At 35.1% G+C, this 26733-nt stretch overlaps 1 protein-coding gene across 1 annotated transcript in view; it reads left to right on the top strand.

The window, feature by feature from the left end:
- Positions 1 to 26733, top strand: part of PHF14 (PHD finger protein 14) — a 162170-nt gene that overhangs the window by 15373 nt on the left and 120064 nt on the right. Inside the window, exons 4-11 of the mRNA XM_014248760.2 lie at positions 2126 to 2270; positions 11460 to 11619; positions 17034 to 17145; positions 19335 to 19472; positions 21342 to 21488; positions 24070 to 24340; positions 24911 to 25017; positions 26358 to 26453. Of these exons, the coding sequence (XP_014104235.1) occupies positions 2126 to 2270; positions 11460 to 11619; positions 17034 to 17145; positions 19335 to 19472; positions 21342 to 21488; positions 24070 to 24340; positions 24911 to 25017; positions 26358 to 26453 (1176 nt within the window). The remainder of the gene's footprint in view (positions 1 to 2125; positions 2271 to 11459; positions 11620 to 17033; positions 17146 to 19334; positions 19473 to 21341; positions 21489 to 24069; positions 24341 to 24910; positions 25018 to 26357; positions 26454 to 26733) is intronic.

The raw sequence follows: 26733 nt of genomic DNA, 5'->3' as shown, positions 1-26733 counted from the left end.
TTACCTCTTTATAGGACTCTTCTATTCTCAGTGAGGTGGTTATTGTATTTTTTATTTTTTTTTCCCTTTAAAGTTAAAAGTCTATGGGCATATGGCTTGAAATGCTCACTTTCTTCATTAACACTGCAGAAATGGGAGTTACACAGTGATCCAGCTGAAATAGTTTCTCCCACTTCAGCAGGGAACATGACTTGTTCAGGAGTTGCAGCAGTTAGGATTATATTTAAAAGTTTCCATGTTTTGGATAAGTCTCTCAAGTGCTTACATAGACTAAAAGCAGAGGAGAGCAGCACACTTTCCAAATCACTCCCTCACTGTGCCTGCATAAAAATATAAGTTGCTCAGCTGCTTTGTTTGACCTGGTAGCTGTCTTCACATGAGGTGAACCTTAATGGTTAACATTAGAACAAAAATTTGGTACCCTTTCATTATTGCTTATTTGTTCCATTTTTTTTGGTCCATGTTTGCATATTATCTCACTGCCTAGACAGCTAGGCTCCATATCAGTGTTATTTTGGTGTTTTTACATTTCTGTCTCTTAATTTAAAGTAATACTTGATTTTCTTTTTTTTTTTTTTAATTACCAGACCTTGGGCTTCTATAGCAGTAGAGATTACCATTTTAAACTTCTCTCAGTGAAGCCAAATAACAGTTTAAATTAAAGGTACTGTCAGAAAAAACAGATCTCTGTAGAGTTGTGACATACATCGGTGAAATCTGTGCTGTAGCACGGTTAATCTGCCAAAGTTAGGGAGAGTCCACTGCCATTTTCCTATCTCTAGGATAAGAATGGTAAGGTAAACGTGGGTATTTTGAGTAATGATGGGCTGCAGTAATGTCCAAGTTTATTGTTTTCCTCAAAATACTTTGTCCTAAAAGGAGGATGTTGGAAGAGATCGTATGTAAGTCTGAACTCTGTATCAGAGAATCTTCTAATTTTCACAATTAGTTATCTTCCGGTAAGCAAAGTGACTGTGAATGCGCTTTTCTACTTCTACCTAAGCTCGTGTTCCCTTAGGCATAGTGTTGTTGGTGCTGTATTTTATAAATGGGAGGTTGGAATTAGAAAAAAAATGTTTGAGAGGGCATTTTTCACCCTAATATTTTTTTTTTTTGATGGCACAGCAGTTTTGGAATATTTTCACATCTTTGACGTTTTGAATGGTACCATTAAACTCTCAGCCTCTGCTTTGAAACTATTGCTGTTTCTTTGTACTGCAGTGGTTATTTTTCACTACTGTGCTTATTTTCATACTTCCTTATATGCCTTCATATTACCAATAAAGGTAGTTCAAGCTCAAGTATAAAAATGAATATGTATGGAGGCTGTAAAACTGCAGAAGACACAGTGGCTCCATCCCACCATGATAATAGTAAGAAGACAGTGTTCATTAAGAAAACTAATTTGACATATAACTTTGTTTGGTTTATGAAGCACTTCTCTGTGTTTTCTTAGAAAAATTCCCCACAAAAACCCACAATCTATTTAAGAGCCATGGTTCATAGTGTAGGTTGCCAGAACAGGGCAAATCCTTACTCCTGTATATAATCAGAAGAACATACACTTTTAATAAATCATATGATTTTGCACAGATACACATAAGTTTGCATTAAAACAAAGCCATACAGAGTTAATAATTTGTTATATGTTATGTAAGTGAAAACTTGGCAGGCTTGTATTAGCTGTGTATGCTTGGATTTTTCAGATCCATTTGATTTTTTTAAATTTTAAGAAGATGAAGTAACTTCTCTGAATGTTGGAACATTTGAAAGTCACCTTTGGCCTTTTTTTAAATTTTGATTTTAAATGGTTTCTTAGGTATTCCATTTCATAGAATGTAAGTGGCTCAAAGACATGTGTTTCTGCCTTGAGGAAATGACTCTCTGACCTCTGGATCTTAACAGGTCTATAGACTGAATTGAGATCCATGCATCCCAGCTCTTGTATTCATGGAGGAAGTGTTTGAGCATTTTGACACCAAAGAAGCTTCTAGCCTTTTAAAAATAATGTTCCATGGTTTCTTGCTTGTTGTTCAAAAACTGAACAAATAACAGATCTTTTGCTTGCTTTAAATAAAATTGAAGTTCCTGGCGTAATCCATGTGTCTCCATTTTTCAATATTAGGACTCATTGATCCTTGAGAAGTCTCAAAATTGGAGTTCCCAGAAAATGGACCATATTTTGATTTGTTGCGTTTGTCTTGGAGATAACAGCGAAGATGCTGATGAAATAATCCAGTGTGACAACTGTGGAATAACAGTACATGAAGGTAATACAACCCTTCATTCTCATTGCAGGAGGAAAGCATATGCTTTGCTTTTAATAAAATTTTGACTTGCTTTCTTCAAACAAAACCTTTCAGTGCTGGGTGATATTTTTTTGTTATACCGCATTGATCTTTTTTAGTGGTGTAACACCCATCTTCTACTTTGGCAGAGCAAATACAAGAACCTGTGGGATGGGACATAATGTACAGATACTGATGCAATGAATGACAGTCTGCAAATATTTGAGCTATATACTGTATTTTCAGTGCTTTAGGATATTCTATTAATGTGTTTTGTCTTATCTATTTCAGTATATGAATTTGATTGCATAATTGAGATATTAGATTATGAGAACAGGGAGCCTTCTAAAAGGAAAGGTTATTTCACCTATATTTTTGCTGTACCAGAGCAGCAGAGAGAAAGGGAAGAAGAGAGGTATTCTCCATGGCATTTATTTATAAGTGAAAACAGCTAGTCTTGAACCTCCCCATAATTTTCACTGACATTTTAAAACAGGGGAATTTTCAAGTTAGAATATTCTTAAGTTGTAGTTTTGCTGATTTCCTTCAAAACCATGACTCTGTGTGTGTGTAATAAATGTAGGCAAACTGATTTTAAAGAAATACTCCAGAATAATAATTTAGATGAATGTATTGAATTTTAACAACTTTACATGGAATATGAGATTGTATTGTGTGTTGCTGCTATTTCTCTGCAGATTGGAAGGTAGGGGAGATACTAACACAGAGAGGCACACCTCTTTTGTTAAAACACAAAACTTTTTTTTCTCATTAATCAGGTTGGGTCATTTTTACTCATATCCTGTACTATTTTAGAACTTCACCCCTTTTTTTAAAAAGTTTTCCCAGGAAAGTGAGATTAAACTACTTCAGTTCTTGAAATAAAAAGAAAATAGGCTTTCATTCTTCATAAGTGTACAAGGCATTTATTTAATGTGACTCCCTTAATTTAATTTTTTTTTTGACATGTTTAGAATGTCTTTCTAGGTAGGAAGTGTTTTTATAAATCTCTTACACTTCAGTTTTCTCATACAAGATAGAAAACTGTTTCAAAACAGTATTTTTCATTAATTGGGATGTAGTTCAGTTCTTTGCTTGACATCACTTAGGAAACCGAGGATGGAATTTCTGTCCTGCTGTTCAGGATGGAATTCCTGTCCTGCTGTTCATGTGCCTTACACTGTGTGTCCATGTGTACTTTTAACTCTTGAACCTGTTGTGGTCTTTTAAAGAGCTAATCCATACTGTCAATGTTGCTTAGAGAGCAGAATAGTTGACCTAATTTATGATGAGCTGGATCACACTCCAAGTGCCTTTGAGGGCATTAGTCAGGTCTTACTGGCTTCTAGAAGTGTTAGACTCCTAAATTTATGTGTCTTGCAGAATTCTTTCTTTTCTGTCTATGAAGTTTTTTGGAAAGTAATGTGCAGAATATATTTGATTTGAGATGCAGTAGCTATCTAAAAGTTAGTTTTATAGAATTGTGATAGATCTTATTTTTCCCCTAGCACTGTCTAATATTATTACACGAGGAACAAAAAAAAGTGTCTTTTGCTGATAGTTATAAATGCATACTTGAGAATTCCCCAAACATTACATCCAGTCAATACATCCAAACTCTAAAGCTGTGGAGCTCCCTGAAAGTTCTTCCGTAAAATTTATTTAGTGATTATAACGATTGCTAAATGAAGAATGATTGTGATAAAAAAATGATCCTCGGCCACTTCAGAATGAAATGATGGCAAATTTGGTTTTTATTCAAGAGGAGTACTTTAAAAATCCCCAAAAGATCAGTTCCTCATTTTACTTAGTTTACTAATTTTCTTTCCTTACAAAAGTATGACTATGGCTGGCTTTCCTCTAGAGGAAAGTAGTTCCATAGTTCAAAAGTCACTTGAATTTTAGTAGTTCAAAATCTGTTTAAAAGTAATGGCTGCTATTCTTTTTACAGCATTCCAGGCAAAGATTCCCTGTAGTCCCACTGATGCAAAGAGTGCAGTCTGTGTTTCTTTTGTTGTCATTGCAAGAAAATAAAATAGATTAATTAAAAATATTCAATTTGTTAGTTTGCTCTGATAAGTTGTACAGTGTGTATCAGATAATTGACTATAGGTGTTGGTTAATTTTTCACATTTGTGTTTGAATGTTTAGTTAGGTCTTCGCAATTCATTTTAATAACAAATACCTGAAAGTGCATATGAAGTAGTTGTGAAGTTCTGTTTGAATAGGTGAAGTCTTAGAGGAAAATAAGCAAGCTGTGTATGTGAAAGTAATTGATGACTGTGATAAAAATGCAAATTTCCACAGTAGCCATTTGAAGCTGAACAACTTGGAATTTTACTTGACACTTTATGTGTATGTTTCATTGCTAGATATGTATGAATATAGCTTCAATATAAATGGATATTTATTTTCCTGTGTTTTTCTGTACTTGGATATTTTATAATGATAAGTAAGGGGAAGTGCTATTTTAAACCTAAGCTTTTTTCAGCAATTTGTTTAAATAATTGCTAGCAACAAATAAAAATATTACTGTTGTGTTTAAACCCGTCAGCCACCAAGCTAAACACAGCCACTCACTCACTCCCGCACCAGCAGGATCAGCAGAGAATGGGAAGGGTAAAAGCTGGAAAACTTGTGAGTTGTTTAAGTAAAGTTTAAACTCTCCAGGAGAGCAGGGCCCCATCACACGTAACAATTACTTGGGATGACAAATGCCATCACCCTACACATCCCCCCCTTTCCTTCTTCTTCCCCTCACTTTGTATACCAAGCATGATGTCATGCAGCCTGGAATATCGCTGTGTCAGCTGGGCTCAGCTGTCCTGGCTGTGTCAGTAGGGGAAATAGAAGAGGCCTTGGCTCTGGGCACGTCCTGCTCAGCAATAACAAAAACATCTCTGCATTATCATCACTGTGTTCAGTACAAATCCAAAACATAGCTACACATGAGCTGCTGTGAAGAAAATTAATTCCACCCTGGCCAAAAGCAGAACAGTTAAAAAAACAAAACAGGGACCTTTGAAGCTTTAGTTTGATTCAGTGATCTTATATATACACATATGTTCAATGACTTGGAGGTTTCTGCACTCCTGCCCAGTGGTCACTGACTGTTTACTTCTGAATGCACAAGTAATACATAAAGACAGCCTGTCATTAAGAAGTTGCAGTCAAAATCAAAATGCAGTGCAAGAGTTACTTTTTGGTCCTGTTTGCCTAGTCATTCAACTCGGCTGATCTCCAAATTAGATTGAAAAGTAGTTGAAAAGGTAATTACTGTGTAATCATACAAACGTGGCTTGAAACCTTGAGAATTATTTTTTAATGTTAATAGAAGCAAGGTTTACTTTTAATATCATTGGCTTTGATCTGTACTTTGGAAATGTATACCCAGCTCATAGACATAGTCACAGTCATTTGTACTCTTATACACAGCTTCTTGGTAGTCTGAAAAATAATTTCCAGTACTAAGTGAGTGCGTTTTGTAAACATGTTGAAATCCAAGAATTTGTTTTTATTTTTTCAGGTTTCTTTTAGCATTTAGATTGCTGTGGCTGTGGATATCATGCAGTGTCCAGAAATTTGTTCTAATATTTGAGCTTTTGAGTTTTTCAGAGCATGGTATAGAATGAAGAGTCTCCTATTTATGAATTGGATAGAAATCAATGCAGTGATGTTTACCTGCATTCAGGAAGAGTAATATGCCCATTTCTTGCAATGTGATTTATTCTAAAATAAATAATCAGCCTAAAGCAAGCTGGTGGAATACCACAGGGATTTTCTCCATAGTTTTTGTGTGCAGTTTCAAGTTGTATTATGAATGAGCCTGTTTTCTCTGTAGCATGGTAAATAATTATGTGGAAGGAGTGCATTCCTTTCACAACCTACTGGTGTCCCACCCAGGATCTCACATAAGTATGATATTGACAATTTGTTCTTTTCCCAAAGACCTTATTTTCTTCTTCTCCTTGTTGACTCTTGCAAAAACTGTTTTGCTTCATAGGGAATGGGTCTTACACCCTTGACTTATGCCTTGGTGCTCTGTTCATGGGGAAGTTTCTGTCTAACACAGAACCTTTCTGGTGACTGAAAGGTTTCTCTATGACAGCCACCTCTTTTAGTGTTAAGTTATTCATTAGCTGAGAAAATAGCTCTGAGTCAAATCTACTTCTTCTGGACACCAGGGCTCCTTTCTGGGTATTTGGTGCTACCACCTTACCCTTTGGAGAACCTGGTGCAGCAGCTGCCTGTTCAGCTGTGACTTGTATGTTGGATTGCTTGTTTGCATTAATGAGCTGTTACATAAGGTCTTCCATGGGAAAACCACCACAATAACTCATCTGGGAACAACTCTGTCAGAGCTCATACGGAAGCAGCAACATGGCCAGGAGTTAGAGGGAAATTTTCATTCAGACCAAAAATCATGGACCCTTAATAAATACATTTACTTGACTTACTGAAGAGGTTTGAGATTGTGAGAAATTCAGTTCACTTTCTAATACAACTGTTTACTGTGTGTTCATATCACCTGCACGGCCTGCATCAGTTTTCCAAAAACTGTCTTTTTGCTGCCGACATGTACCCAAAAAATCTATGCTTAGTGGAGTAAATATCTGGTTTGAATTTTAGCTGCCTTTAAAACTGCATAAGTAGTATACGTGTAATGATAATTTCATACCCATTCTTATCCAATACATTCATCTGTTAGTTTGAAAAGCCTGTGGTTAATTCATAAGTCCATCAATTAAAAATGTGTTCTCATTTCACGTATCAGCCTATCCCTGTCATATCTTCCCTCTCCCCCCTAAAAAAAGGGGAAAAAAATCTTTCTTACTGAATTTATGCAGTTGCTTTTCAGAATTTTTACTTCTGTATGAAGATAATTGTCATTTCTTTTTATAAAAGTCTTCTTTAGACACCAATCTGTCATTTTGGATAAATGTGTTTGTTCTAAGATCTTGTAATAGTAGGACACCCCCAACTGTGTTGCCAGTTTTTTTGACATCTTGATTGCAGAGTGTCTGAAGATGTCTGGCATACATCATAGCATGTGCCACACGTGCAGGTAGTACGCTTGCCAGTTGTTGCCCTTGGGTTAGTTGCTGTGAGTTAAATAAAAGTTCTACATTTTTTGAGCAGTTTATTTTTCACCTCCTATCTTTGTTTCTTACTGTAGTTCTATGTGTATGTCAGAGAATTAAAAATTCTCTTGCTAAAAGCAATAGTGTAGTTGCCATATGCTCTGCAGAGTAGTAAAACACTATTGCATTTTAATTTTGCCCCTTACTGTGGTCTGCTGCTGTCTGGTATAAAAATCCATTTTTCAAAATCATGTACTTTAGTACTTTCCATTTACTAAATAAAAATATTGTTCTGAATTTATGATGCATGAAATTATTAATGTATTTATTTTAAACTGTTGGTCCAATTAAGGATTGAGTGAAATATATTTTCAATACTATGATCTCACAGCATTTAATATTGCTAGCATACTGTTTACCATATAGTTTGTGTTTCAGAGTGTATATATAGATGTAGTTGGTGTATGCAGATATCCTCTTTGGCAAAAAATTACCTTCCCAGAGAAACAGAGGACCAACTGCAGCTGTGACAAAAATTAGGTCTCTGTTTCTCTCAGTGGTATGAATTTCAGAAGAATTGTTTTAATGGTATTATTTTAAAGTGTGTGCAGTTTCTTTTTATTGAAAATCACATGAAAATAGAAGCTATTGACAGAGTAAAATGACTGCAAAATCAGGGAATAAAAATGTTTGCTTTCTGTATTATAATGGCATACATTCAGCAGACAACTTGGCTGTAATTTTAATATATAGATGCCATTAATGGAACAGTAAAGTGGTGTGAAAATTTTACCTTCATGAATTTCATGTGTTTAAATTCATAGGATAGTATTATACTAACCTGGTTTTATTGTTTAGTGTTAATGGTGTTAAAGGAGGTGTCAGAAATGGAATTATGATACAGTAATCTTAGAGTGTACAAACATGAGGTTTTAATGAACTTAAGTTTAAAAGTAGCTCTTAGGGGTATTCTGAAGACCCAGTCTTCCAAATTTTTGTGAGTGTTAAGGAAAGACAGCATGCATTTTAAGCAAAGTGTTTAAAAGTTATTTTATTTTCTTTAGTGTATTTTCCAGTCAAAGGGGCAGATGGTTGACTTAATGCCAAGTAGGTCAGAGCTGCAGTGATAGTACTTGGAACCAGACATGTCCTTTACAGGTTCTGTATCCTTCCCCCTGTTCTCCTGTGACGCCTGAAGTAGTCACTGTCTGTGCAATTGGGATACTTTTAGAGGGGACATAAAGGTTACCTCCTGATGCTTTTACTAAGTGAACCCTCAGACTGCATTCTATTCCAACACCAGCAATTCCCAATAATTCATTCAGAATGGCTGGACTGAGCAACTTTAAATGGATCTTCAGTGTAGCCGCTTAATACTAGGATGGAATGATTTAACAAGTAGCAGGTTTGTATCTGCATATCTGTGCCTTTTGAAATCATGAAAATAATACTTATTAAAATTTTTGGTAATTGGAACAAAATAATTTTTTCGCCATAGCAAAAGAGGGCAGGTAGTAGTAAGTTGAACCTTTGCTATACTCAGGATTTTTAAGGATCCTAAAATGATATATTTCATTTATATTTATGATTTATTTAGACTTTAAAGTATACTGAAATTGGCCCTTTAACAAGGTTGTCAAGAACAATTACAAAGTATCTCCTTTGAACCCTGGGTTCAGTGCCAACAAGGTTTTGCATTGCAGCTTTGATTCAGCAGCTCTGTTTGGCAGGGTACAGGTCAGCAGCATATAGGCTGGATTTCCTTTTCTTCAGCTTTGTGGCAGACCAGGTTGTTTTGATGTTTTTAATAGCAATGATAAATGGTAATCTAGTCTATTTTCTCCAGCTAAAGACCACTCCTTTCGCTGGTTATAAAGGTGTGGTGTTTAGCTTTTGCTAAATGCTGGTAAAAAGAGTAAATGCCTCCTTATCTGTGAGAGATCTTAAACTCTTTAAAGCTGTCACTAAGATTTATATACAAATTAGGGCAAAAAAGTGGGGTTAAAAATATGGACTTCCCCCCCCCCCTTTGTAAAAGGACATAGATTTGTATTGTTATAGAAATAATGTTTAATGCCAACACTCGTGATAAGTATGGAAATAATTGCAGCACATTTATGTCATTTTCTAGGAGGAAGGATAAAAAACAATCAGGTATAAATGACTGATAAGTATAATAAAGCACCTATTTCAGAATGAAGGTAAGACAGTTTGGGGAAGTCATCATTCTAATTTTAGTAGACTGATGGCACTTAGGCTAGAAAAGCAACTCTAATTGCTTTCAGTTGGTGAAGAAACATCAGTGTTTGAAAGAAGCTGATTTTGTTTTGCCATGTGGATTGAGAACAGTATTACTGCATTTGTAACGGTAAGAAATTTTTAGTAAGTACTTAAGTACTTTTAAGAAAATGTTAATATGTTTAGAAGTCTGAAGGAATTACTAAAAGGTTAATGATTCATCAGCTCTGAGCTATGTGTTTGCACATTAGTGTTATTGCTGAAAAGGAGATTTGCTGGCATCTATTCAAAATTGTGTTTTGTTAGAGTTAAAAAAATTACGTTGTGGAATGTTGCTTAAAGCTGATACCACATTATAAAGAAGATGGAGTGAACCTAGGCATGAGCTATTTGGTCTTGTACATCCCTAATGAAATTTGTCTGTGAACACACTTCTGCACATTACTTGTACTTTCATTCTAGGACACTTTTTATTAGGAAAAGAAACACTCTGCCATCTTATTTTAATTCTTATTGATGAAGCTCATTCTGTAATGGAAGACTAAGTTTCTTAAGCGGTTTCTGCAATGTTCTTATTTGCTGAATGTAGTTTCAGTGTATTATGCAGACCTCTGTTTCTGTCACAAGGAGAGTTGGAGCACTGTTGCTATTTTATTACAGCCAGCAGATAATGAAACAAAGAAAAAAATCATGTTGCTATTTAATTGCAGAATTGAGTAATTTTACTGCTCTGAAAGCACAAATTTTGACTTGATTGCTGCATTTGATAAATAGCTAAATTTAATTTTTTAGTAAAGTCTTTACTGTGTTTTAAGTGTTGACAATTAAATTTTTTTTCTCTTATTGAATAGCAGCTAAATGTTCAAAATGTGTGATATGAAAAAAGACAGTTTTGTGGTGATTTAGTATTTTTCTTTTTGTCATTTGCAGTAGTACTAATGCAACTCCTGCTCTTGTGCAAAATTTAAATAACAAATCACTTTAAAGAGTTTTCCTAAATTTGTGGTAATAAAGCATACATAGGCACCTTAGCAATCATAAATAATACCCTAGTTGTACTGAAGAGGAATGGAGAAACTGAATGAATAGTAGAGCCTAGCCATAATTTAAAACCAGGTACAAATGAGAATGCTTAAAATACATATATATATATGTTTCATCAGTCACCAGTGTGGTGTCTCAGAATTATCAGTTTGTGCTCCACAAACTTTAGTTTGGTTTTGAAGTTGCACAAGGCTTAAGGCAGTCCTACAACTCATAAAGTAGGTAAATAGTGTTTTTTATTTCATGTGTATTCTTTTGTAGCTGATTTGCATGCTGAATGGAAAGTGGAATGCATGTTTGTTGAGTGGATTTTACTGACATAATGAACCTCTAGAAGAAAACCCAAACATTCTTCACTTCCCTCCAAAAAATGTTAATTTTCAGGGAGAAAAGCTTGTTGCTTTTATCTTGAAATATATTTCTTTACTAAAAAAATGCATTGAGGTTTTTTTCATCTTTGGTTGCTTCAAGTTTTGTTTTCTTACTTTTCTTCCTAATGGATAGTCTGAAAGAGCACCAAGTGTGGCTAGAAGAATAAAGTAAAAAAACCTTTTATTCTTGTTTTTCAGTTGTAATCTAGTACAATCACAAAAAACAGGTGACTTTCTAGAATTAAATTTGCTCTAAAATGCAAATTTTGCACTAACCATAATAGTTTCAAAAATGTTGTAAACTTTGAGTATCTCAGTATTTGTCAATTCATTCCCGTGAATGTGTGTGTATGTTTCCCTCTGAAGTCATAACTGGCAAGTGGCTACTTCTACAATTTTCTCTTCTTGTATTGATCTTCCATTTGTTCTGTGTGTAGGCTGCTATGGTGTTGATGGGGAGAGTGACTCTATCATGAGTTCAGCTTCAGAAAATTCCACAGAGCCTTGGTTTTGTGATGCCTGCAAATGTGGTGTCACACCTAGCTGTGAATTGTGTCCCAACCAGGATGGGATCTTCAAGGAGACTGATGCAGGCAGGTAAGAATAAATAAGTGATGTTTTGAATTTGATGTCATCTAATCTTGAAAAGGTTGGGGTTTTTTTCCCTATACCTTGTAGAGTGACTGCTTAAGTCTATTGACTTTCAAGTGGGATGTAAGTGGGAAGAAAACTGCATGTTTTTATTTTAGTAGAGCAAAGGACTGGATCAGTGATGCCAGGCAGTGATGGGAAAAAGCAGCATTTCAAAATTATATTGAAGGTCTGCTAAAGGTATTCAGACAGACCTAGTATATTATGATTACTTAGAATTATGAAGTTTATATTCTTGATTTTTGAGATTATTCTTTGCTTCTTTTTAGAATTGAATTTGGGTCTAATTTGAGAATTTATGTTCAAATGTGACAGGAATTGAAGACATCATGGGAATTAATCTGCTTATTAAGATGTACATATTATTAATGATAACTAATTATCTGTACTAGAGGCAAAAGCTGCATTATCAGTGACGTGTGATTTATGTTTAATGTCATGAGGTTTTTCTGCATGGTTTCATAGTTTTGTTTGGTTTTTTTTTTTTTTTTTATTATTAATAGACTTTGAAAATTAAGGTTTTCCCCATACAATTTATGGTTGTATAAATTGCAGGTCTGTGGTAATAAGCAAAGTTTTCAGGTGCTGGCTTTTCATAAGCTTTTAAAAAAAAGTTACACAAATGAGTCAAGGTTTATAGTGAATAATTTTGAACCTTGGAGGTAGTAGTGCTTTTATAGAACTTCTAGGGTTCAGTTCCTTGTTTCTTGTTGTAGTAGGTTCAAGAATGTATGTGTATCTTCCTTATAAAGCTTTTATATAACTAAGCAAATTGTGCTTTTCCAGTTGTTTTCTGTATTAATAATAATGCTTCTATATGCAAGAAAATTATTTTTAAAGACTGTAAGTCAATTGTGTAACAGGAAATGTGGGACTTGATAACACTTGGCAAATTTTATTTCAACCTTTTTATTCCTGTGTTCTGCAAACAATTTAAGCCCTATATATATGACTTTCCATATTATCCTAGTAGAAAATATAGTCAGCATTTTAATAATTGCTTAAATTTTGTCTTGTAAAGTGGTGGTATGCTTTTAGTTAACCTGGAAGTATTTTCTGTGGTTGTCTGTGCAGAAGCATGTGCCTGCCTTGCTGACAGTAGGTGTTATCACAATATTTTATTATTGTTATTGTATCTGTTTGCTGGATAATGTGATATTACTATCCTGGATAAGTTTATTCTCTCATATGAAGAGGTTATGTAGGAAAAAAAATGCTATTTACTAGTTCACATTTTTATGTGAAAATTCCTCTGCTATCATTTTATTATGTGTTTATAAATTTGAATTCTCAAGGGTAGGGGGGCACTGTAGACTAGGGGTAGGGTCTTGGGGCAGTGTCCATTATGTTTCCATTGTATTCAGTTAACTGTAAGCCAGTTCAGTGCTTTTCTTGATGTGTTAGCAGGAAGAGATTACTGAGTAACAGATTCCTTTAACTCACCATTGTTCTTCATCCCCTTACCACCTTTTAAAAATAAATTCATCATATACATCAGTGCTGAAAATGACACAAACCAAACCTAGTCAGTTTTTATTAATAATCAAATCGGAATAATTTCTCTCCTTTTACATGAAAGGTGAATCGTTATAATAATGAGGTGCTTAATTTCTCAGCAGAAGCTTTTTCACATTAATTTCTCAGTTTCACAAGTATAAATGTAAATTTATTAAATTTTACTTCTCAAAATGCTATTATCCAAAAATATAAATTCTGTCCTTGTTTCAGTATGGAGTTTTTCTTCCTTCCTAATCAACATCTGTCATCATTGCTCCAAGCTAAATGGATGGTAAAGTAACAAGGAAGATTATTCTTCTTTGATTACCCAATTTGTCTTAATTACAAGCTTCTAAAACATGTGCAGCTAAATAAATGAGCAGGAAAATATTTAGAACTGGTATTAAAAGCAGCTGAAGCTGCTTCAGCTGTGAACTTGACTGACTTGTGTATGTTTTTTAATAAAGATTCAGGTCTGAGTTCACATATAGGTGGTTAAAGAAATGAGGCACTTGTGTGCCAATCACACAGAAATGGCAGTTTAAATCTGTAGTACTGCAATACTTGGGTGACATGTACTGAAACATTTTGAGAAGGTCAGTATGAAGCAAGCAGCCAGCTGTTGGGTTTATCATAGATAAACTCCTACAGAGTGCAGCAGCATTAAATACACCAGTGGAGCATGAAAAAACTGTGCAAATTAAATTGAGAAAGCAGCTGCTTGTAGAAGATGTGTATCTTTATATTGAACTTCAGAGAGTATGTTTAGTAGTCTGTATTAAAATTTATTATCAAAAATCTCCAACCAGAACCTTGGGTTTTTGTTAAGAATAATAATTGTGGAGATATTTAACTTCTGTTTATAAAGATTTGTTCTGTATTACACACCTTAAATTAAAAGAAGAGTATAGAAAATAAGCCCTACAGAACTCAGATATTTTTTATTTACAAACAAGAAGTCTGTTTATCTCAAGGTTACAGGTCTCATTCTGTGTATCGTATTTTGCTTTTAATTTTTTTTTATTTCCTTTTGAAAATAAATACAATATGCTCATGTCAATGAGATATTTACTTTAATAAATCATAATCTTTACTAAAATATACATTTGAGCACATACATATGCTTTCTTTAATAGAGGAACATTTCATAGAAGCATGATAGTGATTTAGGCCACACTAATGCCACTCCTGGATACATCATGGAAGGGCAGAGGTGGTACCCAGTGCTCCACTGCTCCCCTGCAGGGATATGTTGTACCTCCACTGGTTTTGTGGGGAGTCAGACAGATTTACTTCTCATATACTAATGAGAAGAATCTTTTTCCATATAACATTGTATTGTTGTGCTGGCATGCTGGAGTGTTTATTCTGTAATAAAACCAGGGATGAGGTTTACTCCCTTTCTGAGCAGCAAGAAGTTTGGCAGAACACTTGAGTATCTCATCTTGTTCTCTGGTAGCTAGCAAGCCATCATATATGTACTACATTGTTTGAAGACAAGGTTGTAACTCATCTTTAAATTTTCTTTGCATCTTCCTGTAGTTACAGTGCTGTGACCAAATGATTTTGTGGCTGTGAAGAACACTAGTAAAATTTGTGGAGCAAAACAGTACAGTTCTTACATAAAAATGTGTATTTGGGATATATTTTTTTCTCATTGTTTTAAGTTTATATGTTTTAAAAGGAATTTGCTACTTAGCATCCCAAACCTGAGTGATTTAACCATAGGATAAATAATTGTTTTCAGTATACGAGTGAAGAGTCTTGTCAGACATGATATAATGGATCAGTCAGTGTTGTGGCTTCTTCGATTTACTGGAAAAATTCTTACAAAATTTCTTACAGAGTGAAGCAATTTAATGGCTTTTAAGTACTTTCTTACTGTTACTGGGATTTTTATGTTTTCCAGTTAATATCTTTGACTGTTTTGGGGGAAAATGGTGAGTAAAGAGTCTGTCCACCACTTCTGTGCATTGAAAGATCATTGTTTTTTTTTTGTAAAGACTGAAATATAGATGAGTTTTTGAGCTTGCTACTGAACCTTTCATATTTTGCTTTTTCGGAATTTCTTTTGGGATATATGATTCATAAATAACATGAAACCTGATTAATCTGAGTGTTAAAAAATCCAGTATTGTAGGTTTAAGGACCATTGATGAGAAGTGTGCTGCTTTGGGAAATCAGGGCTACATGGAGCTCCTGAATAGTATAACCATAAGCTTCAGTATTTCTCTCATCTCTAAGCAGCTAGTTAATAACAGAAGCTGTTTTAAGTGCACTTAAACCCAGGATGTTATTGCTGTGGTGTAACTGAATTCTTTTAAATCCATTTTTTAAATTGATGTACAAAGGAAAGGGGAGGGAGAAGAGTTAGGCTAAACAATGGTAGAAGATGGGAAAAAAGGGCACAGCGGTATGGGTTCGGATTTAAGCAGGTGATAACAGGTCTGTACTGAATCCCTGGTAAAAGAGACAAGGGAAGAAGTGTTTCTCACATCATCATGAGTCTTCTTGAATACAAGGAGTAGATTCTATTATTTGATTAGAACAGAAGAGAGTTTTAGTCTTCACTAGTGATACATTTACTGTTAAACAGTAATGACTGGGAAGATTGTAAAGTGCTGAATTAACACACTTGCTGAGGCTCAAACAGGATATTTCAGCTCAGTTATGTCTGAAGTCTCTTCTTGTATTATATATCATGTGGAACTTTATAGGTTCAAAGTGTTAGCTACAGTCTCTGCAATTGAAAGGCCATTTTATTGAATATCTTAAAATAACAAAAAAACGGCAGTCTTGGCCCTCTGTCATGGTTTTCTCCCACCTGGTGACTTAGCAAGGAGTAGCAAATACTTCCTGAATTTTGATAAAAGAGTAAGATTATTTGCAGTAGTTTGTCTCAGTTAATTTGAGTCATGCATGCTATGCAGAACAGGTTTTGTCGGTAACTGATGGTTTGTGACAGTGAGAGCTGGATCTTTTAGTAAGTTCATTATGAGAACAATGTAAGAAGAGGAAGAAGACAAGAAAAATCTGTCTTCTGCTGCAAGGCTGTTTTTGAGTAGCTGAGAGCTTCAGGAGGTTAGGAAGATGCCTGTCAAGAGCAGTGTTGAGGTTGAAGCCTTTACCACTGTGTGGCATTTGATTACTATACACTAGGGACCAGATTAATTTTCTGCCCCTCAGGGCTGAAGATTTAGACTTCTTACTCTAGTAATTTTATGGCCAGTAAAGAAGGGAACAACTAAGTAATAGTCTATTTATCTGAGTTTCAGATAGGCCTTTCTTTTATACTACCCAGATGTGTTTGTTCCTGAATGCAAGTCCTCTCTGCACTGGTTAAAACTAGATAGTTTTGGTGATACTAATAGGTGTAACTAACAGTGCAAAGTCTGACTGATGCTGTGTTGTAAGTGCTGCATAGCGATATGCTCGGGCTCAGTGTCGCTGTGACTACCTGTATAATTTTGTTCTTTCCCTTCCTACCCCCTACCACATCATGAAAATACCTGTCTGCTTTAGCTTTGTAAGTAATACCAAAATCTTCTGAACACCTTTCATATTCCTTGAAAAGTGTGTGCAGCCCTTGTGAGAGCCATCAGAACATGAAAGTGGTGGTAGCCCAGCCCTTGTCCAGACAGGCAAAGCAATCCCAGTGCCTTTGAAGGACCTTAGTCTATGGCTTAGTGTCTGAGCTCCTGAATTCCCAGCAGGTGCTCCACCCCTGCTTTTAATGTACTTTCCTTCAAGTCTTTCAGCTAGCATCTGCAACGTATACAAGGGATTTTGAAATCTCAAAACTGTGAGTATAATATAGGATCAAAATATTGATAACAGTAACCTAATTTTGTTCGCTGTTTTAGGTGGGTCCACATTGTTTGTGCCCTCTATGTTCCAGGAGTGGCATTTGGAGATATTGACAAGCTGCGGCCAGTAACACTAACAGAAATGAATTACTCCAAGTATGGTGCAAAGGTAAGTTTAGAAGAGAAGTAGTGGCAAGGAGTAGCTGTATTTTATATTTTTGCATGTAATAGAATAAAATGCATCTTCCCAACTTCATTTTTCTTTTTTATAGCAGTTTTGTAGTGAGGTTCAGGACTAAAAATGAGATAAAATTCGTTAATGGTTGTTATACCTACAACCTACCTGCTCTTCCCTCCATCTTTCTATCTATTCCCTTACCACTGTTCTCCATAATTTCTGTCACTGTTTTTGCCCAATTTCCCTGATTTTTTACAGAGGTGCTAATTTCTTTTGAAGTCAGTGGCAGATTGACAAAATGTGAATGGAAAGCAAGGATGATTTATAAGAAGAGAGATGGGAGGTTAATTTGATTAAAAGAGGGGCAGATGTACATTAGTAAGAATTACTTTTGAGTTTGGATGTAAGCTAATATGCATAGAACAGGCTGTTCCAAAACAGTGTTTACAAAAATCCACAGGAGCACAGGACCCTCAACTTGAACTGAAAAATAGTTCTAGAGTTAAAAGTGTTTTAGATGTAAATGTTTTCAGTCCTGATGAAAAGAAATCATGAGCAAACCCTACAGGAAACCATTGCAGTGGGCAGAGGACAGCACTCATTAGTTTGGTAAATATTGTTAGTATTTACAAATGGAGACAGTGTGGAGAAGCCATGTCTGTCAGGCTGTGAGGGAAGGTTCTAAGTCTGCAGCTCTAAAGCATCATTTCTGCTGAGTCACTTCTGTTTTCTTTAATGTCAATTTGTTAAATTGAATACTAAATAAAAATATGTGCAGTTTTAAAAATGCATACAATAAATATATAAAACAGATTAAAACACTTTGGATTGCCCATGTACAGCATACCTGTATCAGGAGCCTGGGCCTGCTGAGGGATTTAGCCTTGTTTAGAAATGTTTGTATAAAAAGATTGGAGCAAGCACACCAGACCCTACAAACTGTTGTTGAAATGAATCATGCTCTTTTTTTAAAAAAACATGAGTGATGTATAGGAATGGGGTAAAGAATTTGGGCATCTTTTCTTGCTGTGAGTAAGGTGAAAGTGAACTGTACAGGTGAAAAAGACTCATACTATTGCAAAGCTGCAAATGCTGTTTGCTGTATGAAGTGTGGAAGTTACAGCTTATTTTGCACATTCCCCCTTGCAAAACTAGCTTAATGCAATAGTTTTTTTCATTTAATTTCTTACCTGTTAGGTGATGCAGCTACACAGCTAAAGGGTGCCCTTCTAGTGTAGCATATGTGATGTCTTGAGATTCTTCAGTCACTGAGTTTTCCTTACCATTCCATTCTGTTGTTTAACTTTCTGCATGAAGATATTTTCTCTAGGTGTTAGACAGCTTTGCTCTCTATTTAAGCAAGTAGGAGTCTAGGAAATTTATAATTGTAGGTCATCTTTATGCAGTGGATAGCAGCACTGTTTAAGCAGCACGTGTTCCCGTTTCCTGCTTATGTGCTCATTGCTCTAGATTGCTGGCACAGGAATTTGGTTTGAAATTGTGGTGAAACAGACTGAGGAATTGATCTGACTAAAAAATAAGTTAATTGTTTTTTCCCAGGTCGTATGAGGAGTTGTCAGTTCGTTGTTTTGCAAGTGACTGTGCCTAGAATGTACATATCTGAAGCCACAGTTCCTTAACTAAGTTAATCGTGGCCTTCCTTACTGATGTTTATGATTTTTGAGTATTTGCTTCTGCACTGTCATGTTTACACCTCAGTCATTGCTTATTGAAAGACATGTACATAATTATCTATGGTTTTCAGTCATTCAGAGCACTGCTCTTTTTTGTTTGTCCTCTAAACTTGTTGAACGTTTGCTGAGGAGTGGTGGTTATTTTTATGCCATACTTACACTACTAATTGTGCTTGAATTGCTTGGATGGTATTTAGTTCTTTCACTGAAGGGAAATGCAGTACTTGGAGGTTCATATAAAAATCCATCCAAAATGCTGTTTAGATTGTTTAAGCACTTTACCATTGTTGAAAATGAAATTAATAGTGTGAGTTGAGAAAGCAGGAAGCTTTAAGTAATGTCAGCCGTTGGGAACATACTTGGTTTCTGTACCACACAGGAGTAACCTACCAGTTTGGTTTTTATATATATGACATAAATTATCAAATATTAGGCAAAATGCACCTGAAATATTTACTGCAACATTTTCCATTCTTCTTTATAAAGGAGTGCAGCTTTTGTGAAGATCCTCGTTTTGCCAGAACTGGTGTATGCATTAGTTGTGATGCTGGGATGTGCAGAGCTTATTTCCATGTGACCTGTGCTCAGAAGGAAGGCCTCCTCTCAGAAGCAGCAGCGGAAGAGGTAGCTATGGAAAGGATAGAATAAAATAGCACCTCTATTGAAAGCTTATGGAGATGACCTGAAATGGTAGCTTTTTTGTTCACAGGTCCTGAACAAATTTTTTTTTTAAGTAGATAACAAGGACTAGGCTGGGTAAAGGAGCTGTACAGGTAGAGCCCTTCACCAAACTGTCCAACTGATCATCTTTTGAAACTGACTGGAAAAAAGGGTAGAAAAAGTTAACACAGAAGTTGGCTTAATAGAGTGTCAGTCAATACAGACAGGAATTCTATCTTTTATTTCCTGAACTTCACACAGGGTGACATACTTCTCTAGCTGTTCGTGTAGTACAGTAATCTCTGTTTCATTCTAAATAGGAGACTTGAGAAATTAAAGACATTTCTGATGCCACTTTTTCATGCATGTTTTCCAGTATTTACTTCAATTTGTGGTACATAGATATGACTTTCCTTGTGGTAACGTTAATCTTCGGAATCAGAATGAAAAGCAAGTATTTATAACCTCCTGATAACTTCTTAATATCTTAACAGTTTTTCCCTTTTACTATGATCTATAGCAATTCAGATTTGAAGCTACTACTTCCCAATTAATTTTTATAGTATAAGTACTTTCAGGTTGTCCAGTTTCATCCTGATACATATCATTTGGATTAAGCCAGTCACGTTCATAGCTTCACAGTTCAGCTTTTTGCCTTAGGAAGTAGCACAGGTAACACAAAAACTAGCATTACTTTCACTGTTGATCTTGACACTTTTGTTTCTGAAAACAATGAACCAACAAGGGATTCATAAAGGAATCACAAAATACTTCTGTTGGACCAATAAATAGGAAGATAACACACTGTCTCGTTGTTGTCCTTAGATTATGTGTAAGGTTGAGTCTTTAAATGCCCTATGTGAATTCCCTCTGGACATATGTATCTGCTGGCCTTTCCACCTTAAAATTTTGTTACATGTTTTCTTCAGTCAAATTTTTAAACAGGGTCTCACACAATCTCATTTTAGGGCACAGCTAATTTCTGAAGTCAGCTGTCACGTACTGTGAAAATCTAAATTAAAATAAAATGTGCTTATAAGGAAAGTCAGAGTAAATTTTATTAGTTTGTTTTATCAGTGGAATAAAGGGAAATTTGATAGGCAGGTAATTAATGTTTGTATTACTTGATGAAGGAAGACTGCTTTAAGTTTTTCTTAGTCTATAGATTTATGATGTTGTTGATACACTTTTGAAAATACAAAGGCAACGAAATGTATTTCTCAAACCATGTCTCCTCATGGCTCAGATATTGGTAGTCTGCTTGCAAGGTTTGCGGGTACTGAAAGTTTCTATAAACCTAGCCATGACAGTGTGCAGATATGGTGGATTGAAAAATGGGAAAAAAAATCCTCCTAGAGATGATAAATCATGGGAGGGTACAGCCACCAAAATGGTTGGAGAAACCAAATATATTGCCGTTGATAGTATTCAGAACTATTAGGTAGGATTTAATTTAAAAGGCACAGTTAATTAACAGGAAATTAATACACGTTATATGTCAAAGGGATTTGTACTTAGGAATTTATTTTGCTGGTATTTTTTTATTGGGAATGTAAATACAGTACTGAGATTGACTAGTAGAGAGTTAAATCCTTAATGCATTTAAAAATGTTTAGGATTATGCAATGAAAACAATGGAAAAAACACCTTATATTGTAAATTACATCAACATGACAAAATTGATTTAGAAACATACTTTATACTTGATTTTGAAAACATGCCCATTCGAACATGTGAACTGATTGCCAGAATGTTTGTGCTGTTCAGAGCCCTTTGGCCTTACTTTGTCTCACTTTATTTTTGTTCCTTCCCCTTTGTTTTTTTCTGAAACAGGATATAGCTGACCCTTTTTTTGCTTATTGTAAACAGCATGCAGACAGGTTAGACAGAAAATGGAAGCGGAAGAACTACTTGGCTTTACAATCTTACTGTAAAATGTCCTTGCAGGAAAGAGAAAAACAGCTTTCACCAGAAGCTCAGGTATTGTATTTGTGACACAAATGCCTGTGTATTAATCATCCATGTTAAACAAGACAAATTAAGAGAAAGTAAAAATGTTATTATAGTAGAGAATGAAATGTGGAATATATTGATAATGCATTGTCATTTAACAGCTCACTGAACTATTTTTAGGTTTGGTCTCTAAGAACAATATATCTTTATATATGACAAAGTTATATCTCATATATATTATATATCTATTTCAATAAATATCAAATATCTGTGCTTGTGTGAATTGAAAAATATTACTTTGGTTTTGAGGTAAAAAGTTGGTAATTACTTTTTCATTGTAATTCATAGATTTTAGTTCACATTTTCTTCAAGATTCTGAAGAAAAAGGTCACAAAAAATTAGGCATATTTCTATCTAGATTTCCAATTTTGTAGGTCTAAGTGGAATTCTGTGTGCCAGGTGTTTTCATAGTAAAGATTTCCTAGGGAAAAAAATATTTTATGCAAAGAAGTGAGTCTCTGCTACTGTGTGGGAGTTGTCTGAAAGCCTTAGGCAAGTCTATATCCCTGTCTAGTGACAGATCCATTTAAAACAGTTAGTTACTGCAGAAGCTCAACTGATAAATGTCCTGTTGATACAAAGGTTTCAATTCCTCTGAGGGAGTCTGCATACTTTCATGTTTCAATGTGTCTTTTTTTTTTTTCTGATTCTGAGGATTTTCTAGCATAGTTCGCTTCACTGCTTAGACTGAACTGCATTCCATGGGAAAAATCACACTTGTGCAGAAAAGCAGCTTGTTACCTAAACAAAACCTGCCTAATTTATTTGTAGAAAGTAGCAGATGTTGCAAATAATGGAAATAATTTATGGGAGAGGACTATTGGCTTTTTTTCCTAAGTGAGAATTGTAGTGTAATGATAAGAAAATATTGTTTCATATTATCAAACTTTTTATTTAAAAGAATCTTGTCTTTCCAGTTCTTCAGAGATCTTGAAATAGGAGAATATTAATTTAGAATGACCTATGCTGTTGAGAATGAGCATGAGCAAACTCATACCATAGAAGAATTTTGAATAAAATATTTTTTGGGATATTAAGCTTCATGTAGTTTGATTTAAAACTGGTTTCATAATTCTTGGTGAATATACTCAGCTCTCAGTTATGTGAAATGCACCTGTGCGGTGGAGACATTACAATAATATGAATACTGCCCAATATAATGGTAAGTGCTGGTTGTGCAATATCAGTTTGGATCCAGCAGGGCTTATTAGCTCTGTTTTCAGGCATCTATTATGCAGTGCTGATAATGCTGATAAATTCCCAGCATTTCCCTTTCTCTCTCCTCTTTTCCCCAAACCTAGAACCTGCAGTTTTTAATTTAAATTATTTAGATTAAATTTTTGGAAACTGAAGGAATGACTGCTGAAAACTGCAGGTGGAGTTACTTGACATAGTGTCATAGGCATCTTAATACAAGTATGATAACTTGCATCCATTTTGTACAACCACATGTTTTTACTGTTGGTGGCTTTGGTATAGTGCAGCAGTGGCTGTAGGTGGACCTGTTGCCTGCTGCTGTGTGTGCAAGAGAAAAGCCATTGAGGTCAGAGCTGGCCTGTAAGCTGAATTTGCTTTGTTTCTTGGTCATTAATGTTCAAGACCTAGTAAGGTAATGTGTTAAAACTGGATGCAGTACTACCTTCAGTGATTCTGTTTGAAATCAGAGATGTTCCTTAACCATAGTGTGCATGTATATGCACACCTTTTGCTTTTGTCTCAGGAGTATCTTACACCATATGGTGGGGCAGTCACATTAGTTTAGTTTCTTCTTTGTGCAGGCAAGTAAACAGCTTCTAACTGATAGTCAGCTGGAGTTTTGCCTCTGAAGGTTTGTATGTGGATGTCAGTTTCTGCCAGAATTGCCACTTCACAGAGTTCCCTCAAGACAGTGTTTTCCAGCTGTCAGTAAAAGCTTGATCTTCTGGGGTGGATCTCCCAGATGGTCACAAATATACAGATGTCATCAACAATATATATTGTGAGCTTCTCTTGTCTGCTTCACTTCTGTTTGGGTTGTGTTTTTGACAAATTATAATCAGCAAGTTTAACATTTATAAAGAGAAGTGGCACTGAGAAAGGAGTTCCTACAAAAGTATGTCAAATATGGTAAAAATGCTCTTCATCAACTTTTGTTGCTGACAGAAATACCAGTTTAATGTGTATCTAAATGCATATGTGGTAGGTCGACCAGAGTTTCGACCAGTACTGAGTTTTCACAGTCCCATCAAATTTTCATTATGAGAAGGGCTTGTCTCAAAGCCAGAAGTCATCTGTTGCTTTCATGAATGGGGAAATCTCATCAAGAAATGTGTACATAGCTCCAAAACCTAGTGAAAGGATAATGTCATTTGTGTGTGCACTGAAGTAAAATGGAATTCTGTATCAACATCTGTTTCTTGAGTTGTGAGGTTCTGGAGTGAAAATGGCACTGATTAGATTGTGCAGCTTTTAAAATGGAAATAAAATGCGGATGTGTTCCAAATTATAACTGGGAGCTAATTTTGAATTGTTCCTTGATGTTTTTAATTTGTGGAATCCTTCGTTGCAGGCTCGAATCAATGCCAGGCTCCAGCAGTATCGTGCCAAGGCGGAGCTGGCGCGCACCACCAGGCCCCAGGCCTGGGTTCCCAGGGAGAAGCTGCCCCGGCCGCTCACGAGCAGCGCTTCAGCCATACGGAAGCTCATGCGCAAAGCCGAGTTGATGGGAATTAGCACAGACATTTTTCCAGTGGATACTTCAGATACAAGTTCCAGTGTTGATGGAAGAAGAAAACATAAACAACCAGCTCTCACTGCTGACTTTGTGAATTATTACCTTGGTAAGCGAGAAAATGGCTTATTTTTCTCCATGAAAGGTACCACTTTGCTGAATTGTGCTATGCTATTTCATTGGCTTTTTTATTTTGTTTGTATGTAATTGTTTATAGTAGATAAATGTGGATTATGACTTCATTTAAGGTCAGGTATATCATTGCTTGGAGTCTCTGTTTGCACAGAAAGTTATTTTTTTAAAGACACTTCAGAAAAGAATAAAATCTTTGAAATATAAACAGATTGAACTGTCATTAAGAAGCGAGTAGGTAATTTTGGTTTAATATTTCTTCCTTAAATTATCCTCCATTTCTGTGTGGAATAGCATGACTTTTTGAGTGTTTGCTAGATCCTGATCAAAGTTCATCATTTAAACAATCACAATATTTATGCAGCAAAATACAAATGTTATGGCTTCTCATTCTACTCAGTCTGTGTATTAAACCTACAGAGCATAGTTTTGTGTCTTTGTATTGTTACAGTTTTTTTACTTTAGATTGCTTCACTTTTTTTATAGTGCATAAAACTTGAAAATGTATGTTCAAGAGTGGGAAATAATGCAGTTTTCTTTCAAATAGAGAGAAATATGCGCATGATTCAAATCCAGGAGAACATGGCTGAACAGAAGAATATCAAGGATAAGTTAGAAAATGAGCAAGAAAAGCTTCATGTAGAGTATAATAAGGTAAAGAAAAAGGGCTGATACACACTTGTAACATTTTAGTATTGATGCTATTAACTTTGATAGAATTTTTCTTTCCATGGAAAAAAATTCAGATGAAAATGAAAGATGCAAACTATTGATCTTTTAAAAGTAATATTTAAAAGTATATTTCTTCTTTTAAAAATATTCATTAGTCTGTCTTCTCCCATACAAGTAATATCAGTTTCTAAAATGTGATGTGTTGACTGCACACAAGTTATTTAACTGACCCTACTGAGAGCTCCAGTAACAAATTGCACATGGACCTGTTTGAACATGCAGGATTCTCTGCTTGGTGCTCAACTTGATAACTGGCAATCTACAATACTCAAGGGTGTTATTTGTTTTTGTCAACTAGAACTCCAGTTGGGCTTAGGTTTAATGACTTGACTAATTTTTCAGACAGAAATAATCAGTATTCAGACACCTCCACAGTGTCCTCTGCATGCTTTTTAGCGTATAACAAATTTGATGCCCATAAATCATGGCTTTGATCCCCCAAAATTTTGCTAATGTAATTTTTTTAATAACTCATCATTATGGTTAAAAAAGAGTTTTTTGCAATTTTACTAAATAAATATTCATTTTAATATTCAGTTATTTTGAAAAATAGATATACTGTACCTTTTGTGACAGATGGCATGGTGCAATTCTTGCTGAATTCAGCAGTCCATTAAGTGATAGTTAATGACGACAAAATATTGTGTTGCTATTAATTCCTAAACTGTTTGGTGTGTGCTTTAAGTGAGAACATATGGAAAATGTAGCAGCAGATCCTTGTGAACTGCCCAGTCATGATAAAGGGAAAGGAAGTTGTGCCTAAGGCTTTTAACCAAATTAATAGTTACCTCTCAAAATACACAACCTAAGAGTTACTTCCAGAAGAAAAAAAACCTCTTTTTTTTTCGCTTGTGGCCTTTAATTTTAAATTTTCCTTTTCTGTGAGTGTGGCAAAAGAGAGTTTTAATTCATTTATATGTTCACTTGTTATAATCTTGCTGTGTAAGTAGTGTGTACAGCACATAAAAGATGTGTTGCTGTATATTAGTTTTCCTTTCCATTTGACTTTATGAAACTTTATTTCCATGCTGAAATACTTCAGGTCTTTACAAAAAAAGTGGTTGTTCTAGGTTTTTTGTTTCACTTCTGTTAAATTACTGAATGGTTGTACTAATCTCAGCTATATTGATACAAGTTTCATTGTTTTTCTGACCCCACAATAAATTAATGCACCCTTGGTAAGAGGTTGAGTAAATTTTATTTAATAATTCTAAATGTATTTTCATTCCTGTTGCCTATCTTTTTTTCCTTTAACTTTTCAGCTGTGTGAGTCCTTAGAAGAGCTACAAAATATGAATGGAAAACTGCGAAATGAAGGGCAAGGCATTTGGGCTCTGCTGGGTAGAATCATTGGACAGGTTGGTTGGTCCTTGCCCCTCTTTACAGAAGAAAGCAGCAGAAAAGGTTTTCCAAGAATAGGCCTTTTTGTTTCTGTCTGCTACTTCTATGGCTGAATAAATTTATTTAATTTGATCAGACCCAGACTTTACTCAGGGGATAATGTTTCCTGATTGAAGTACCTAGACTTTTGCAAACCACCTACTGGGAACGTGTAGCTTAATTTTGTTGTTTTAATAGTGTGCTTGTTTGCAAAATTCTTTCATTTGGTATAAATGATTGACCTGTCATTTCTGATGA

The sequence above is a fragment of the Pseudopodoces humilis genome, chromosome 1, assembly GCF_049639895.1.
Source record: "Pseudopodoces humilis isolate 2021_Gansu_Grassland_sample_001 chromosome 1, ASM4963989v1, whole genome shotgun sequence".
NCBI lineage: Eukaryota > Metazoa > Chordata > Aves > Passeriformes > Paridae > Pseudopodoces > Pseudopodoces humilis.
This window is presented reverse-complemented; position numbering and strand designations above follow the sequence as displayed.